The sequence below is a fragment of the Peromyscus leucopus genome, chromosome 12 (assembly GCF_004664715.2).
Source record: "Peromyscus leucopus breed LL Stock chromosome 12, UCI_PerLeu_2.1, whole genome shotgun sequence".
NCBI lineage: Eukaryota > Metazoa > Chordata > Mammalia > Rodentia > Cricetidae > Peromyscus > Peromyscus leucopus.
In genome coordinates this window covers 64,098,851-64,118,659 of record NC_051073.1, presented here as the reverse complement: position 1 = coordinate 64,118,659, position 19,809 = coordinate 64,098,851, and the positions used below count along the sequence as shown (strand labels likewise).

Genomic DNA, 19,809 nt, shown 5'->3' with positions numbered 1-19,809 from the left:
TTTAGAGGAATCAGGATGTAAAGAAATAGAAGTCAGGGCTGCTATTACTGTGTTTAAACACCATAACCAAAGGCAAGTTGGGAAGGAAAGGGTTTATTTGGCTCACACATCCACATCATTGTCCATCCCTGAAAGAAGTCAGGGCAGGAACTCACACAGAGCAGGAACCTGGAGGCAGTTAAACGGTGCAGAGGCCTCGGGGGGGTGCAGAGGCCTCGGAGGGGTGCAGAGGCCTCGGAGGGGTGCAGAGGCCTCGGAGGGTGCAGAGGCTCGGAGGGGTGCAGAGGCCATGGAGGGGTGCAGAGGCCTCGGAGGGGTGCAGAGGCCTCGGAGGGGTGCAGAGGCCATGGAGGGGTGCAGAGGCCTCGGAGGGGTGCAGAGGCCTCGGAGGGGTGCAGAGGCCTCGGAGGGTGCAGAGGCCTCGGAGGGGTGCAGAGGCCATGGAGGGGTGCAGAGGCCTCGGAGGGGTGCAGAGGCTCGGAGGGGTGCAGAGGCCATGGAGGGGTGCAGAGGCCTCGGAGGGGTGCAGAGGCCTCGGAGGGGTGCAGAGGCCTCGGAGGGGTGCAGAGGCCTCGGAGGGGTGCAGAGGCCTCGGAGGGGTGCAGAGGCCTGGAGGGGTGCAGAGGCCTCGGAGGGGTGCAGAGGCTGGAGGGGTGCAGAGGCCATGGAGGGGTGCAGAGGCCATGGAGGGGTGCAGAGGCCTCGGAGGGGTGCAGAGGCCTCGGAGGGGTGCAGAGGCCTCGGAGGGGTGCAGAGGCCTCGGAGGGGTGCAGAGGCCTCGGAGGGGTGCAGAGGCCTCGGAGGGGTGCAGAGGCCTCGGAGGGGTGCAGAGGCCTCGGAGGGGTGCAGAGGCCTCGGAGGGGTGCAGAGGCCTCGGAGGGGTGCAGAGGCCTCGGAGGGGTGCTGCTTACTGACTTGCTGCCTGTGGCTTTCCCGTCCTGTGTTCTTCTAGAACCCAGGACCACCAGCCCAGGGATGGCCCCGCCCATCCAGGGGACCCTTGCATCAATCACTAATTAAGAAGATGCCGTGCAGGGTTTCCTACAGCTCCATCTTATGGAGGCATTTTCTCAATGATATTCCTTTCTCTCAGATGACTTTAATTTGTGTCATATTGACATAAAACTATTCAGCACAGAAGCGGAAGGCAAAAGATTCGGAGTTTAGTCCTGTCTTTGTAACACAGACAGGTTACACTTCCTAAATGCTATACTCCCCTTATCTGTAAGGGAGAGATTACACCACCCCATTCCCAGTAAGTTTGAGGATTAGGCAAATAACCCCCAAAGAAAGAAAGGTACATAGATGGATAATTTTTTAAGACTGTCAGACACCATAGTGCATTCCTTGAATACTACCATTAAAGCAGAGGAGGGGGCAGAGATAGGCAGATCCCTGTGAGCTCAAAACCAGCCTGGTCTACATAGTAAGTTTCACACAGGCCAGAAAACACAAAAAACAAAAACACCTTATATTGTTTTTCCTTTTTACAAAGTGCTTTTATATTGATCATATCATTTGAACTTCATTTAAGCTGACTACAAATGGTACAGGGCAAGACACATTGAATGGCTCCCTAAAATTAATGAAACATCATGAACTTCATAGTCTGACCTAAACCCACCACTATTTTGTCACACTCATTTCTAGATGTGATAGTGGAAGAAATTGCTCAATTTTTCAGAGCTCTAGTTTTCCACTTGAAAAATCAAGCATGTGATGATATGTGACTCTTTCTGCTAGGGATGCAGCCACTTGTCTGTATGGTTCTAGCTTTATAATCCAGAGGTGTGTTCTGCACTCAGTGGATGCTTTAGACTTGCTCATGTCAGCCTGAAGCACTATTCTGTGATTAAAATCTGGACAAAATGCTTTTGTCCTAGTGCACTCTTGGATGGTCTCTCGTTCTTTCTCTCCTCCCTCCCCCTCAACCTCTTCCTCCCCCTCCACTCCCCTCCCACTCTCTTCCCTCTTTCCCCTTCCATGCTTGAGGTGTGCTTGGTGGAGGAGCTCTTTTGATACTCACACACTTCACAATAAGTTGGTTTTATTCTTTTTTGTTGTTGTTGTAATTGTTCCAATCATATGTGTTAATATCCTTCCCCATCTGAGATTTGGCTTAAGTAGAAAATTCTAGAAGCCATTGACACATAAACTTTAAATAAGTTTTATTATGAGATAATGTTGTAAGTTGTTTTATTTTATTACTAATTACTGATAATCTATTTCTGTGACTAATTTATAAATTAAACTTATCATGGGTACACACACACACACACACACACACACACACACACACACACACACGGTACAGTACTACTACCCGATTATTTTAAATACCTGTGCAACATCTTGAGAGATAAGCCCTGTGGATCAGGGGGACTTACAAATATAGTAATATTATAATTGACTTCCTGGAAGAGCCTGTAACTCTACAGGAGAAAAGTTAGCAGTTAATTTCATTATTGAATGAGAGTCATTACCTTAGAGGTATAATGACCTCTGAACTTTTCAAATTTTGCGATACAAAAGAGTATTGAGTCTTAAATTATTGTATCAGTAGTATTGTCTGACTGGATATGTTTTCATTTTATGAGTAATCTTAAATAAAATAGCATCAATGCAATTATCTGGATTAATTTTTTTGTAATTGTATACTGACACTTGACTGAAGTTCCTTTATTGCTTTCTAGATTTTTGTTTTTATATTGGTCTGTATTTTCAAATCACTTCAGGTTTATAAAGTTGCAAAATGTACAAAGATGTTTCATCCTTTTACCTAGATCCTCTAGTTGTTAATACTTGTACTTAACTCCGTCCACTTTTTAGCTTCTCTTACTGTGTATTCTGAATTTTTGTAATTTGGTATAGCAGCAATCACTACCAAAGACTTTATTGATGATGAAATAGATCAGTAAAATGAACTCTCTCTGTTACTATTAACAGGTCCGATTTGTTACTGGCTCGTCCATTTGTTTTTCTCTGGAATATCTCTGCCTTTGTACTATCCCTTCCCCTAGCCTCTAAGTGATTTATAGGGCTTTCTTGTCAAGTGAAAACACATACGTTGCTATATTCGTTAATAAACAATAATAGATAAGCATGTGTGTAACTTTCTACTGTTCATGACATGTTTTCTTTATATTACTTCTCATATAGTCCTCTTGGATAAAAAGTTTGAATATTCATTTGGATTACTATAGTCAGATATCACAGAATAACTATGAGATAGACATCTTGGACCAGGTCTTGACATAAAGTGTCTTTTGGAGTGAGATGTAGGAAGTGAGTTTTTCTTTTCCCACCTAAGATGATAAGAAAACAGAAAGCAGGGGCTACTCTGACCAACATAAGACCTTGAAGACCTTAATGGGACAAGAGGTAACTTGGAATGAGTGACCTTGCTTACAGGGAAGCACTAAGCACTCAAAAGAATCTGTGTGAAATTTACTTTAGATGTTTAGTGCAACTGTGTAAAACTAGTTTATTTTCTGTAGCTACACTTTCTGCCTTCTGTCAGAGTGGCCTGTCCTTTATTTTTGCTGGTAGCGTAGCTTTAAGTTTGGTGCTATGAGATTGTATCTATCTGTATTGTGTTTATATCTTCAACGTCCGCGCAAATTGTGTTCCTCCATTCATTCCTGTTACTATAAATTGGAGAAATATAAAATACTATCTCAACAAATACCATCTTGAGAGAAAATTTTAAATTGGTACATAATTTATATATCCATAGATGTTTTCATTTCCTACTTCCTGATACCACTTGGATGTTTTACTGTTACGTTAGGTGCCTACATTTGAGGTAATCAGTCCATTTTGCTACTTGAGCTTTATGTCTGTAACTTCTTATTTCCAATGACCTTTTATGATATTTTTCTTTTTTATAATGACGTGTTTAATGATAAAATATAATATGATCAAACAAAAACTAACTCATTAGAATTGGCCAAGAAAAAAGAAAAGAGCCCAAGAGAAGGCAGAAGAGTCAGCCCCGCTCCTTCACCCACTCCGAAATCCCAGCGAAACACTGCCCTGGAAGCCGTAACACATACAGGGAGTGGAGGCCTCTGCATGCTGGTGCAGCCTGTCTCGGCTTCTGAGTCCATGTGAGCTTGATCATGGTGATTCTGAGGGTCTTGTTCATGGTGTCCTCCATCTCCTCAGGCTCTTGATCATGGTGGTTCTGAGGGTCTTGTTCATGGTGTCCTCCATCTCCTCAGGCTCTTGATCATGGTGATTTTGAGGGTCTTGTTCATGGTGTCCTCCATCTCCTCAGGCTCTTGATCATGGTGATTTTGAGGGTCTTGTTCATGGTGTCCTCCATCTCCTCAAGCTCTTGATCATGGTGATTCTGAGGGTCTTGTTCATGGTGTCCTCCATCTCCTCAGGCTCTTCTGCTCTTTCTGCCTCCTCTTCTGGGGGATTCTCTGAGCCCTGAAGGGAGAGATTCGATGGAGATGTCCTATTTAATGCTGAATGTTCCAAGGTCTCTCTCTCTGTCACAATGTATTTTAAATTGCTAGGGTTTCTTCTGTCATGATAGATTTATCTACCAGCTGCTAGTTTGATTTAAATTTTTAATTCTTACTGTGAATATTCATGATTTTTTCTCCAGTTTCATGTTTCTTAAGGTTTCCCTTTAGGTATGGTCACTCTAAATTTTACCAATATCTATAGACAACTTATTCTGCATTATTTAAGTTTTAAGTAAATAGAAGATTGTATTGTTTTATATACATATTTCAGTATTATAAATTACTAGAATAAAAAACAAAGCATCTACAATGATGATTGTTTCTGACAGGAAACATTTTAATAATTATGGTTAATATATTAATAAATTATGTAAATTAGGCTTCCGTAAACACCTACCTATTGCATGGTTGATACAGATGAGTCGAGGGAATCAAATGACTTCCTTTCACAGTGGGTGAGGAATATAATTTATTTTAAACTTTAAATAGCCTTTTCTCTAAAATTGCTTAGGCAGAATACAGTGAAGCTCTGTCATGAGTAAGGTAAAGATTACCAATCTCATTTTGCCACTAAGAAATGAGTCATAGGCTGAGGAGATGGCTCAGCGGTTAAGAGCACTGGCTGTTCTTCCAGAGGTCCTGAGTTCAATTCCCAGCAACCACATGGTGGCTCACAACCATCTGTAATGAGATCTGATGCCCTCTTCTGGTCTGCAGGCATACATGCAGACAGAACACTGTATACATAATAAATAAATAAGTCTTTAAAAAAAGAAAGAAAGAAATGAGTCATTTCAACTGTCTGTAAAATCCCAGATGTCTGTAAGTTTTGCTTTGTTTGATGTCACTAAATCATGGATAGACTACTTAAATAGGGTTGAACATGTAGGAGGAGTTCATGTTGTCTTTGTAGATAATTTTTTAAAATACTACTGATTTATTTTAAACTACTCCTCTTATACATGTAGCCCAAACTGAAATTGTTGTGCTTACCCATTTTATCAAATGGTCGTTGGAATAGTATTTGACTGACAGTAATGTATCATTTGAATTCTGTTTGTAACTCAAGCTGTTCATGAACTTGAGATTCTCCACCTCAGCCTTGTGGGGGATTGCAAGCATGTGTCTCCCTACTGGCTTACATATTCACATTTTAAAGTTACCTACACAAAGTTGGACATGGTGGTTTATGCTTGTGATCTTAGCATTTGGAAGGCTGAGGCAGGAGCATTGCTGTGAGTTTAAGGCCAGCCTGGGCTACATAAAGAATTCCAGATCTTGGGCAGTACTATGAGACTCTGCCTCAAAACAACAAAAATTTAAATTTAAGTACATAAATAAAAAGCCAGTTTGTATATTTAGAAGAAAACTGTCTTGTGTTACAATGTGCTTTTATACAACTTTGCTAAGTAATTTTTTTTTTTTTTTAAACAAGGTTTCTCTGTAGCCTGGCTGTGCTGAAACTCTGTAGTCCAGGCTGGCCTCAAACTCACAGAGATTCCCCTGCCTCTGCCTCCTTAATGCTGGGATTAAAAGTGTTCCCCACTGCCGCCTGGCTGCTGTGTACTTCTTTAAAGAATTAATGTTACCATATAAGTATCTCTCTCTGAAAGTTCGTTTAAAGGACAGTAATCCTTCATATTAGTGTTTGATTTAGCACTATTACAAAGAAATCTTAAAACATTTTGAAAAAATAATGTTAAGAAGAATTTATCATTTCTGGTATGTTTTTCATTTGATAATTGATTTTTGTTCCTTAGTATCATCCATGTAGAAAAGAACTTGAACTTAACAAGAAACCAGGTTGTTTTTCTTTTTCCTTTCAGAGTTACTAGATGCTCAGTGTTCTACATGTTGTAACATTATTTTGTGGATGGTCTAGAAAAACAGCAAAAACCAAAATAATCTAGGTCTTTACATGGAGAAATAGTCTGTTTCTCCTAATTTGTGACTGATTTTCTGTGTGGCAGATAGTTTTGTGTATGTTTGAGAGGACTCTTTTTTTCAACATTCAAATAATTCATTTTTGGCAGAATTTTTTTCCTAGATTGATAAAATGATTGGAATGTTTGTGGGATCCTTGGAAATAAATAACTGGGTTTCCTCACAAAGTAGTTTTGTTTGTTTTACTAAAGAATGCCACTTGGGTTAGAGAAGACTGTGGTGAGCTTCTTTTCAAATCTCATATTTGAACCTGTTTTCATAGAAATAGAGACTTGGGCCTGTAGAGGTGACTCTGTGGTTAAAGTACTTGCCATGCAAGAGTAGAACTAGAGTCTGGGTCTGTAAGAGAATGTGCCTTGAAGAGTGAGGTGGGATAGCAGTGGAGGATGATCCAGACATTAACTTCAGGTCTCCATGTGTACGTGTTCACACGTGTGTCACACATATACAACATGTACGTAAACACAAGAAAATAGAAAAAGGGAAACAATAGCAAACCTAGTTACAGCTGTTTAGATCTCGTTTTCCCTCACTTGGCTGTATTGTTTAATATATCTCACCTGAATGCGTTAATATATAAAAAGCTTAAATAACATAATAACTTTAGAAATAGCAAGCCAGTAAAATTCAGCACGTGGGAGGCTGCATCAGAAGTATCACAAGTTCAAACCCAGACTGTGCTACAGAGCCATACCCTGCTTCAAAAAAAAAAAAAAAGACTCACAGCCAGTCTGTGTTGAGCTGTTATTACTTAGAACATGGTACTGGAGCTTGGTGGTTTCCTTGTTAGACTAACACTTTACAACTCTTTCTTTACAGGCAAATCCTCCTCCAGTGCTGGTCAACACAGACAGCTTGGAGACACCAACTTACGTAAGTTCTGTTCATCACCAGATTTAACTAATTCTGCCCTTTTTGTTGTTCAATTTCATGTAGTCAAAAAGGCCACAGCATTATTTTCTGTAATGAATTCTACTTAAGACTTTATATACTGCAAACCTGATTGTGATAGTACACACTTCTAATGCTGGCCTTTGGTAAGCAGGGGCAGACAGATGATCAGGAGTGCAAGGATAGCCTGGGTTACATAGTGAGTCTAAGGCCAGCCTGGGCTACATGAGACCCTGTCTCAAAAAAGTTTTGTTTCTACTAGTATACAATATACCTATCATTGATAGTAAATAGAATCATACTGTCATCTGGTTGAGTTGCTATAGTAAATGAAGCAATACTAAATCGTTTTAGGATTTACACAAAGCAGAAATGGTAAAATAGAAATTTATGTTTTAATCTTGAGTTTATAAATAACTTTCACTAAATGCTTTTACATACTCAATAATTTAGAGGGTGGTTTATATTTATTTTTATTTCATGTGTATGAGTATTTGACTAGATACATGTCTGTGCAATGTATGTGTGTAGTGCCCACAGAGGCCACAAGAGGGCTCCAAGGGCTGGAATTACAGATAGTTGCAAGCCTCCATGTGGGTGCTGGGAATTGAACCCAGATCTTCTGGAAGAGTAGCCAGCTATCTTAACTGCTGAGCCATCTCTCTAACCCAACTCATAATAATTTTGTGTAGTTACTTACATAATGCTTGCATAATCACAGTAATTTTAGAATTTTAATTACATGATCAGTTTTTTAGTAAACTGGTTTCTGTGTATTTGAAGAAATAGTTTTAACTCCAATTTTAGTTTTTTTCTGTAAACTTACTTTTTTAAAAAAAAATTTCCCCTTCCAGATCAATAGCCAGAGCAATGATCTAAGACTTTGATTTGGAAGAAAAGTGGCTTTGGAGGCAAAGAGCTTGGTGCCTGTGCATGAACTGGAAGTAGTGCTCTGCTTCCAGCTGGGCTGTGTCATTTTATAAACTTAGGAAACCCTTTTACCCACTTTTTAAAAATCCACAGTTAGGCCAGGCGTTGGCGGCTCACGCCTTTAATCCCAGCACTCGGGAGGCAGAGGCAGGCGGATCTCTGTGAGTTCGAGGCCAGCCTGGGCTACCAAGTGAGCTCCAGGAAAGGCACAAAGCTACACAGAGAAACCCTGTCTCGAAAAACCCAAAAAAAAAAATAAAATAAAATAAAAATCCACAGTTAGTTTTCAGTCTATTCAACAAACGTCTTATTCTGTCTTCATATAAATACTGGTGTGTGGCATACTTGGGGGTTTTGAAAGAAAGAGACTTGATGCCGACTCCAAAGAGCTGTTCATCACTTTTCAAAAGTCTTCTTTCCATCAGTGTTACCTCTCACAGTGATAGTGACTATGTGAAAAGAACATTGCACTCTAGACACTGTTTCTAACATTTATATCTTTGCTGGGGAGACGGGGGTGGGGCCTTCTAGACAATCCCTATGACTTGAGATTTGATAGAAAGTCTAGACAAAATGTAATTTATTCATTATTAAGACAATATACTAGTAGTTGCTAGATGTGGTGGCCCACATCTGTCATTTTAGCACTCAAGACTGAGATGGGAAGATTGTGAATTTGAGGCTACCCTGGGCTACAGTGAGACCTTGTTTCAAAAACAAGGATGGGAAAATAGTTCAATCAATAAAGTACTTGAGGACATGGATCTGTTTCCCAAAACCCCTGTGAAATAATGCCAGGTGAGTTGAGCGTGGTGACACATGCTTTTAATCCCATCACTAGACAGGCAGAAGCAGCAGATCTCTGGGAGTTTGAGGCCAGCCTGGTCTCTGTAGAGAATTCTAAACCAACTAGTTCAACACACTGAGACCCTATCTAAAAAAAACAAACAACAACAAACCAGGTCTGGTGGCCTGTGTTTGTAATCCCAGCCCTGGAGAGGCAGAGAGACAAGTGGATCCCTGGGACTAACTTGGTGAGTTCCAGGCCAGTAAACCATCTTGTCTCCAAAATTTAGTCAGATAGCTGTTGAGCCTACGTGGGACCGAACTAGGCCCTCTGCATGTGGGAGACAGTTGTGTAGCTTGGTCTGTTTGAGGGACCCCTGGCAGGTGTATCAAGACCTATCCCTGGTGTATGAGCTGGCTTTTTGGAGCCTATTCTCTATGGTGGACCACCTTGCTCAGCCTTGATGCAGTCAGGAGGGGCTTGGACCTGCCTCAACTGAATGTACCAGGCTTTGCTGACTCCCCATGGGAGGCCTTACCTTTTCTAAGGAGTGGATATGGGGTAGGGTGGGGAGCAGAAGGAGGGATGGGAAGGGGAACTGTAGTTGGTATGTAAGAATAAAAAAAAAATTAATAAATTTATAAAGAAATAAATTTTAAATAAAAAGAGGGGGAAAAAATCCAGGCAGACAGCATCTGAAGACCACACCCAGGATAGTCCTCTGACCTCCACAAACTCACACCGACATATACCTACATACACGTGAACATGCACACAATAACACCAATTCATCTGTCTCAATTACTTTTCTATTGCTGTGAAGAGACACCGTGACCAAAGCAACTTCTAGAAGAAAGTGTTCGTTGTTAGTCCCTGACCGTCATGATGGGGAGATGGGGTGACACTATAGTGGCTGGGTGCTTACACGGTAAGACGACAATCACAAGGATAGAGAGATAGCTAACTGGAAGTGGCCCGGGCTTTTGAAACCTCTAAACCCATTCCTAGTGGCACACCTCCTCTAACAAGGCCCCACCTTCTAATCCTTCCCAAGCAGTTCCACCAACTGGGGTCCAAGCATTCATGAGCCTTTGGAGGCCACCACATCACCATAACTATGTAGTAAGTGAGACTCTACAGTCAGATCACGCATTGCACTCTCCCCTGCAAAGATAATGCAACAGCATGTATACAGTGTTCCTGGTCTGGAAGCCCAGAATGACCGAGTGCCTAAGGATTTGCTTTCAGTTGGCCACATAGGCCCACTTTGCTTAAATTGTTCTTCAAAAAGTTGTGCCTGTTTATATTTCAACAAAACTACATTAATGTATTTTTACCCCAAGCACTCAACAGCACAGTGCTAATAAGCTTTCGGTCATGTACAACATGCCATTTGAAATATTAACTCATTGTAAATTTCGCCAGAGTTAGTAGCATGTGTATGTAACCCCAACACTCAGTAGCCAGACATAGGAGAGCAGCAAGTTTGCCAACAGTCTGGGTGCAGAGACGAGCCCTGCATTACCATCTCTTCCCCAGGCCACAATCACACACCACAAAATCTACCTGTTTAAAACACAGGATGCCTGGTTTTTCATGTACTTACATTATGTTGCTGTCACCACTATCGAGTTATAAAACACTTTCATCATCCTATAAAGAAATCCTGTACTCACAAATAATCACTTCCCACTCTTCCTCAGTGCCCAGGCTCCTTAAGTCACAGTGTGTTTTGTTTGTTCTGGATTTGTCACATAAATAAAATCATTCCACTTGTGACTTTTTTTTAATTGTCTGGCTCCTTTCACTTTCCATAGTGCTTTCAAAATTTGTCCATGGTGTAGTAAGCATCAATTCTGTGGTTTTGTTTTTGTTACTGTTTTGGTCCCCCATTCCGCACCCCACCCGCAGTGACCAAGGCCCTTTTGAGTCTCAGGCTGCACTGAGCATACCCCACCCTGCTAGTTTCTTTTGGTTGGTAAATATTCTCTTACATGAACATGCTCATCGCAGAGAAACATTTGGGGTGTATCTACTTTTGCTGTTATGAATAAAACTGATGTGATTAACACTAGAAGTTTGAGTGCCCATAAAGTTTCATTTCATACTAAGAGTGGAGTTGCTCGGCTATATGATAAGTATATTTACACTTTAAGGAATTGACAAATTAGTTTCCAGCATAGCTATATTATTTTCTGTTTCCCACCAGCAGTATATGGGGTTTCCAGTTTCTCCACCACCACTAATCCTGTTATTCCTCATCAAGGGTGTTGTTACAATATTCTTAATTATAGATATCCTATATTACTATGGCTTTGGTTTACATTTCCTAGTGATTGAGGAAGTTAAACAGTGTTTATGTGTTTACTAGCCATTTCTACATCTTTGGGGAAATGTTTGTTTAGGTGATTTGCCCACTTTTAGTTGTCTTTTAGTTCCCTTTGAAGTGTTCTGCATAGAAGTCCTCTGTGCGTATAGGGCTTGCAGTTTTTTCTCCCATTATGTTGTCTTTATTTTAATTTCCTTTTAAAACAATTTTTTTTTTCCAAGACAAGGTTCTCTGTGTAACAGCTCTGACTGTCCTGGAACTCACTTTGTAGAGTTCAAACTCGCTTTGTAGGGTGCCTCTGCTGGAATTAAAGGTGTGCACCACTACATCCAGCTAAGATTTATTTAAGTATATGAGTACGCTTGTCTGAATGTATTCCTTTATACCAGATGAGGGCATCAAATGCCACTATAGGTTCTGAACCACCATGTGGATGCTGGGTATTAAACTCAGGCCCTCTGGAATAGCAGCCAGTGCTCTTAACCTCTGAGCCTCTCTCCAGCTCCATATTTTAATTTCTTAATAATTTCCCTTGAAACATCAAAGTCCAAATCACACTTTTTTCTTTTGTTACTTTTAGTCTTAGGAAACTTTGCCTAATGCAGAATCATGAGGATTTGCATTTATGTTTTCTCCTACTATTTTTATAATGTTAGCTCTTAAATTTAGGTATTGATCCATTTTGGTTTCATTTTCGTAGGATGTGGGTAGGGCTATACCTTCATTCTTTTCCTATGAATGTAGAGTTTGCTTGTCATGATTTGTTGAAGCCTGTTCTTTCCTTATTGAATGGTTTTAGCTCCTGTTTTTCAAAAAAATAAATAAATTTCTTATAAGCAATATGTAAGTTTCTTTCAGTTCCTTTCAGCAAAATTTTATAATTTTTAGTATATAAGTTGTATACTTATTGGTAGTGAATAAAATACCATACAATTTTAGATAGTGGTGTTTTATCCTATAGCTTTGCTGAACCCTTTATTAGTTCCGATCCTTTGTAGATTTCTTTGGATTTTCTATAATGCAGTCCTGTTATCTGCAGATACAGTTTTACTTATTCTTTGCCAGTCCACATGTGTCTGATTCTTGACTTACCTCCCTGACTGGAACCCTCACTGCTATATTTAATACAAGTACTGAGGCCAAACATCTTTGTTTATTCTTTTTTGGAGGTAAGCTCTCAGTTTTAAAATATGATGTATTAAACTCGGTTTTAAGTACAAATTGATACAACCTCACTGGCATTGAACTTGGCTGTCTCTCCATTTAGCCATATTCTGTCTCCAAACCTACAGACCTGTGTTTGATTCCTCAGGACTGAGAGCACTGACTCCCACAAGTTGTCCTCTGACCTCCATGATAGCCACACAAACACAAGATTTTTTTTTAAGATAAAAATAGTAAAATAAAATATTTTTAAGTAAAAATGTAGGGCAGACTTAAGGATCAAAAATGAAGATTTCTACAGGTTCCATTAAAGAGGTAAAAAGGTAAATTTGTTGAACTCACTCTCATCTTCTCTGTCATTATTTTCTCTTAAAACTAATCCTAAAGGTGAAATGTTAAAAAAAAAAATTCATTTAGTTGAGATTTGATAATTTCTTACATGATAAAATCTTCAATTTTTTCCATATGTAATATAGTTGATAGTTAAGTATTTTTAAATCAACTTGGATTCATTATTTGGGGCATATTTTAAGCAAACTCTTTAGGGCTTATTTTGATTTAGTTAAAATTAGTTTCCATTAGGAAAAGCTTTTGCTTTTCTGTACATTTTATTTTAGATTTTTGGCTTGTGTGGTGTTGGCTTTGAGGGTTTTAGTTACTTAGATTATGCAGTGTGAGTCATGAATTATGAATATTGATGCATAATATCTTGACTCTATAGGAAAAATATTGCTGATTTGAACCTAAACTACATGGTATTAATAAACTAAGCATCTATGTTATCTTCCTTTGGCCAAGTAGTACACTTTTAACATAATAGGATTGTCTTCTTTGATTATATTGATGTTTTTCTAATTAGAAAATTTAAGTCTGTGTCAGGAAAGGACTGAATATATGTATTACAGGGTTTTTTTGTTGTTGTTGTTGTTTCTTTATGGCATATATGTATCAGTATTCAAAATGTATGTCATTTTAAAGTTTATTAATAATAAATGTTACTCCAGTATGTAAACAATAACCACTTGTAAGTATGATTCCGGACTGGAGAAATAGCTCAGTGGTTAAGAACACTGACTGTTCTTCCAGAGGACCAGGGTTCAATTCCCAGCATCCACATGGCAGATATCAACTGTCTGTAACTCCAAAATCTAACACGCTCATACAGACATATGTAGCTAGAGTTTTCCTGCCTTGCCCACAGTCAGGACAAATCTCTCTCACCCGCCAGTCCCACAGCTGCTCAGACCCAACCAGGTAAACACAGAGACTTATATTGCTTACAAACTGTATGGCCATGGCAGGCTTCTTGCTAACTGTTCTTATAGCTTAAATTAATCCATTTCCATAAATCTACACCTTGACACGTGGCTCGTGGCTTACCGGCATCTTCACATTCTGCTTGTCCTGGCAGCGGCTGGCAGTGACTCCTTCTGTCTTCCTGTTCTTTCTTTTCTCCTCTATTAGTCCTGCCTATACTTCCTGCCTAGCCACTGGCCAATCAGTATTTTATTTATTGACCAATCAGAGCAACATATTTGCCATAGAGAACATCTCACAGCAGACCTACATGCAGGCAAAACACCAATGCACATAAAATAAAAATAAATAAATTACTTTAAAAAAAAAAAAAAAAGCCGGCTGGTGGTGGCTCTCACCTTTAATCCCAGCACTTGGGAGGCAGAGCCAGGTGGATCTCTGTGAGTTCGGGGCCAGCCTGGGCTACAGAGTGAGTTCCAGAACAGGCTCCAAAGCTACACAGAGAACCCCTGTCTCAAAAAAAGAAAAAAAAGAAAAAGAAAAAAAAGAAAAGAGAAAGTATGGTTCCAAAAATTATAATAACAAAAAAATGTGAAATGCCTAGCAATCAGTCATCTAAAAAGAAAATATACAGAATTAATAGTAAGAAGACTATATCTGAATTCAAAGCACAATAATAAAATCACTATTCACTGTGTTTAGTGAGATTTATCCTTAGGATATAAGGGAAATACAACAAAGTCATATCAATAATTGTTACCCACCACAGTAGCAGAATGAAATTTAAATTTAATTGAGTATTAATTGATTTAAATTTAAATATAAACAACCATTGAACAGCCTAACTCTTTAGATGAAGCATTTATGTCTAAATCCAGCCCTCCACAGTATATGCAACAAGTTCTCTCCATTTCTTCTCTCCTCTCTCCCTCTTCTCCTCTCCCCTCTCTTTCAGAGGAGTGGGATTATGTCAAGTACATAGATGAGTTTGGAGAAAATGAATAGGACCATGAAAAATTTACATATGATTGTGGCGGGGTTTGCAGTCTTTCTGTTCTCTTCCTGTTCCTCATGTCTCCCAGTAGATATGGATTGCAAATGCCCTCAAGGAAATCATGAGCTACTTTCTGGACAGACCTGGACTAAGGGTCACTATATACAGCGAAGAGGGCAAAGGGGCTTATGTTTTTGGGGTGTGTGTGTGTGTGTGTGTGTGTATTGTGTGTGTTTCTTTTGCTATCTCTCATATAAATCGCACTAAAAGCTATATCTTAAAAGAGCAGTAATTCATTATTTCTCATAATTTCACAGGTTAACTAGCTGGGTTATAACTAACTGCTAATAGTGTTTTGGGTGGGTTACTGCTAAAAACTAGGAAGTCTAAAATTACTTCATGTTTTTTGAATGGCAGTTGGTGCTGGCTACTTGGTTAAGAATGAAGCTAAGACTGAGGACCGAGGATCTTGCTTGGTTTTCCTTCATTTTTATCTGCTCATCAGCAGTTGGAGTTTCCTAAGATTTTATGGTAACAAAGACTATTAGGGTCAAGCCCCTCTATAGTCTTTTCCCAGAGTTCCAGAAGAGATGCTACCAGCAGCAGATTAATTAATCTCAAGGATACTCCAATAAATCTACATACATGAAACTCTTTAGTCTTTCCGCTTTATTCTTCTGAGTCAGTTTTCTGTCTACACAGCTTCTTTTCTGCTCTCATACTTAGCTCCTTTCTTGCCCGATTCTCTCTACATTTTTCTGGTTAGTTCTTTTCCATCTAGTTTTTTCCAAATCTAGTTCATTCCATCATAATTCCCCAATCTAGTTCTCCCTAAGTCTCTGAGGTTTACAGTTATATACCCATACAATTAGCAATGTTCTGGCTAAGGCAAGGTCACCAGGCTTGAATTCTTTCAGGGTCGAAAAGGAGATGATAAGATCCACACAAAGAGCAGTAATTGTCAGTTATCATTTACAGCCCAAAGGGAAGTGACTAATAAAGAATAGAATCAACTGAGGGCTAAATTTAGTTAATAGATCTGAGAAAAGGGAATTTTGTGCTCAAATTATATTCTTAGAAGTGGTTAGTTAAAATGTTAAGAGTCTGAGTCACTAAGTCATGAGTGAAATCAAACTGCCCTTAATCTCGGCTGTGCCTTTTCCTGGCGGGGCAGGGTTAGCTAGGCAGCCTGTGTCACAGCTTGATGTACCTGGTGTATAAAAGTCTTTGTTCTGAGTAGACTGTTAAAGGGGAAGTGTAGACATACCACTTGGGCTATGGGAGAAAGGAGGGTTTAAGCTTAAGTTGCACAAGAAACAAGGCTTGTACCTAATATCTACCTGGACTTGACTATTTACTTTAATTCGGGAGACTAGCAGATGATATGGATGCTTATCTGCAGTCTGTCCTTGGATGTGTGAGAGATATCTCAGATAAAATACTTTTGTCTGGAGATGGTCCTAGCCGGATACTTGCAAATGACAACAATTTTACAGAAAGGCAGACTTCTGAGTCTAATGCTAAGAAACAAAGGAACAAAAGCCTAAAAAATGGGATCTTGACTATGTGACTTGTTGTCAACACAGTTGGGGGAAGTTATCCAAATACCCAAGTATAGGGGAAATTGTGCCCAAAGAATGATCAGCTACACTGTTAGAAGTTCTTAGAAAAAGAATTAATTGGGAACGCTACCATAGCACACCAGGAAATCATTGCAGGAACCGGCTAATATATTTAAAAACTAATATTACGTTCGGTCCTCAGCTCTGGGGGGAAGCTAATATCACTAAAATTCCTTGTGTCTTGGCTTTATCCTCTGGAAGAGTTTTTTAACTCTTCCAGATAATAGCTTTTGCCATAGTCAGCTAAATTCCTACTACATATTTCTGTGGCCCACAGCAGTATCTGCTAAGTTATAAGAAATGAACTGTAAGGCAAAGCCAAGTACTACACAGTATCATAAAACCCAGGCTCAACCATCTAATATAATTTGCTTTATTTAAGGTAGTAGTAGGACTTACCTGAATCCTAGACTCAATGCCCCTTGGTGTTAGATTTAGTGATACTGTAGAGTAAGTAGGGTAGAAAATGTGAGTCATCTTCAGAAATAGACTCTCATAATCTCTTTTGACCTATAGTGAGTATATTTGCCTAGCCCCCTAGTACTAGAAATGATAATGCAAGGATTCAAACTCATTACGGGGACACTCATTACGGGGATGCTTCTTTTAGAGAGAATAGAGAATAAAGTGAAAGGAGGAAGAGAACATATTTGATGTGTCTCAGATGGGAGCAAGTGGTCAGTGGGGGTTAATTCATACAGAGGCTTGGTTAGAAAGCCACAGACTTTAGTTTTAGACAAAGAGAATTTCTGAAAGGTTTGAAAGACATGTGTTATGTTACCAGCCTGGACTTTGAAAATCAGTCTGATTGAAACCCAGAATGATTTGGGGGCTGGATGATTGACTGCTCTTCCAGAAGTCCTGAGTTCCATCCATTCCCAGCAACCACTTGGCTCACAACCATCTGTAATGAGATCTGGTGCCCTCTTCTGGTGTGCAGGCAGAACACTGTATACATAATAAATCTTAAACACACGCACGCTCGCGCACACATACAGTGATTCGGGCAGTTGATACTACTAATCTAAATTTGATTGGATAGATGACATTCCTTTGCAGTATTCCAAAAGAAGTTTAAATGAGGCCTGAATCAAAGAAATGACAATGAGAATGAAGAAGTGAAATGTTTTCAAAAGTTAAGGTATTTAAATTATGTAGAGCTGATAACCAATTAGCTATGTGGATCAAGACAAGAAAGATGAGCTGTGGGAGGGAGGGTTGCTTAGCAGTTAAAAGAGCTTTCTGCTCTTACATAGGACCTAGGCTCAATTCCCAGCACCCACATGGCAGCTCACAACCACTGATATCCAATGTACTCTTCTGGCCACCTTAAATAATTGCATGCATGTGGGGCATAGGTGTGTATGCAGGCAAGACATTCATTCACATAAAATAAATCTTTAATAATCAGCCTTTAAGCCAGGTGTGGTGGTGCATGCCTTTAATCCCAGAGGTAAAGGCAGATGGATCTCTGAGTTTGAGGCCAGCCTGGTCTATAGAGCAAGTTCCAGGACAGCCAGGGTTTCATAGAGAAACCCTGTCTTGAAAAAATCAAACCCCCCCCCAAAAAAAAATCAGAAGAAAACTCAGCATTCAAAAATAGTAAATGCTAAATGCACCCCTCCTGTTTTTGAAAGTCATGGTAATACTAGTATAGCATAGTCATATTTACACTCCTCCATTCCGGGTAAATCTTTCCTAAAGTTACTAACGTGAGGCTATGTTTTCTAACCACTGTCGTGTTTAACAGGTTTTCATTAACAAATCATGTAGAATAATCTTGACATTTTGGATTTTTCATTCTGAATTTTTAAGATACTTCTCTTTTTCCTCTATAGGTTAATGGTACTGATGCAGATTATGAATATGAGGAAATCACACTTGAAAGGGTAAAAACTATTATCTTAATCTGTTGTTTGAAATTTTAAATATATTGTTCAATCATAGAATACAAGGGGGAAATGTTCTTCAAAACCAGAAAAATGTTTTTAAGATCACAGGTCATAAAATTAGCCATGGCATTTTCAGAATGTTTATTTTCTTTAATGTCCTTTAAGTTTTTGTAGATTTACAGAAAAGGCATAAGGATAGTACAGAGAATTCCCATTACTTTGCACTCCGCTTCCATTATTGTTAACATCTGCCTTTGTTACAGTGTATTTGTTTCCATAATGCGTCATCATATGTACGTACAGTATTATTAACTGAAGTCTACACTTCTTATTCCTTAGTTTTTATGGTTTGTTTGTTTTTGTTTTGTTTTTTCCAGGAAACAACCCTCCATTTAGTTATCTCCTTTGGGTGCTCTAGACTATGGTAGTTTGTCAGATTTTTCTTTTAATTGTCTCTAAGAAAGTGGCCCGCGTTTGGGCAGCGACACGCCTGTGTCCCCAGCACTTAAGAGGTGACAGGAGTTGAAGGCCAGCCTTACTGCACAGCACATCCAAAGCAGCCTGAGCTTTGAGACTTTGTCTCAGATACACATGCCTACCTCCATACATACATTCTTATTTGTGAGGATGAGAGGATGTGCGGGCATAATCAGTTTATGCTGTGTTTAGAAAGGCTGCCCTTGTCTGGCAGGCACTTTCAGGGAATTTAATGTTCTACACAAGTAACTCTCCAGAGTAACAAAATGCCTGCATTTTAAAAACTGAAATCTTAGATTTACATTGTGTTGTGTTTGAAGCCAGAATGGATGCCTGAAAAACAAGTAAAACTGAAAGGGTCTTTGAATATGTAGTAGATCTTCATTGTCTACTACTTAATTTCATGCCACCTACTTAAATTAGGCAGGTACCTCAGTAACACTCAAGTAAGCTCAGCATTAATCTATAACATATATTTTAATGTGGCATTTTATGACATCTCTTGCTGTTTGATTTATAATCCTCTCCATGCCTTTTGAATTTATCATATTTAGTTTAGGACTGTATATTTTTCACTGCTTAAAAAGCTTGAATACTTAAATTTGTTGGCAGCTTTTCACAATCTTTTAGTAGTGTTGACATCCTACTAATTCTTTAAGGAATATAAACTGAAAAAATCTAATTATAAGCCGGGCGGTGGTGGCGCATGCCTTTAATCCCAGCACTTGGGAGGCAGAGACAGGTGGATCTCTATGAGTTCGAGGCCAGCCTGGGCTACCAAGTGAGTTCCAGGAAAGGCGCAAAGCTACACAGAGAAACCCTGGCTCAAAAAACAAAAAAAAAATTAATTATATTGCAATTTTAGGACAAGTAGTGGGAAATTAGTTAAGTCCTTAAATATGAATAGTTAAAGTAACAAGTCAGATATATTCATTTATTTGAGTTGCTAGAAAGCTACATGCAGAAAATTCTTGAGAAAATAGACATTTTTTTACATACCTTTTCTTAGTTCAAAGAAATATCATTTCTCTTTATAGACTTCTT

The 19,809-nt window shown here is 39.2% G+C and overlaps 1 protein-coding gene across 23 annotated transcripts in view; it reads left to right on the top strand.

The window, feature by feature from the left end:
* Positions 1-19,809, top strand: part of Dlg1 (discs large MAGUK scaffold protein 1) — a 210,279-nt gene that overhangs the window by 109,555 nt on the left and 80,915 nt on the right. For all 23 annotated transcript variants that reach the window (XM_037209803.1, XM_028894066.2, XM_028894065.2 and 20 more), the window contains 2 exons: positions 7,242-7,295; positions 18,235-18,285. In XM_037209803.1, the coding sequence (XP_037065698.1) occupies positions 7,242-7,295; positions 18,235-18,285 (105 nt within the window). The remainder of the gene's footprint in view (positions 1-7,241; positions 7,296-18,234; positions 18,286-19,809) is intronic.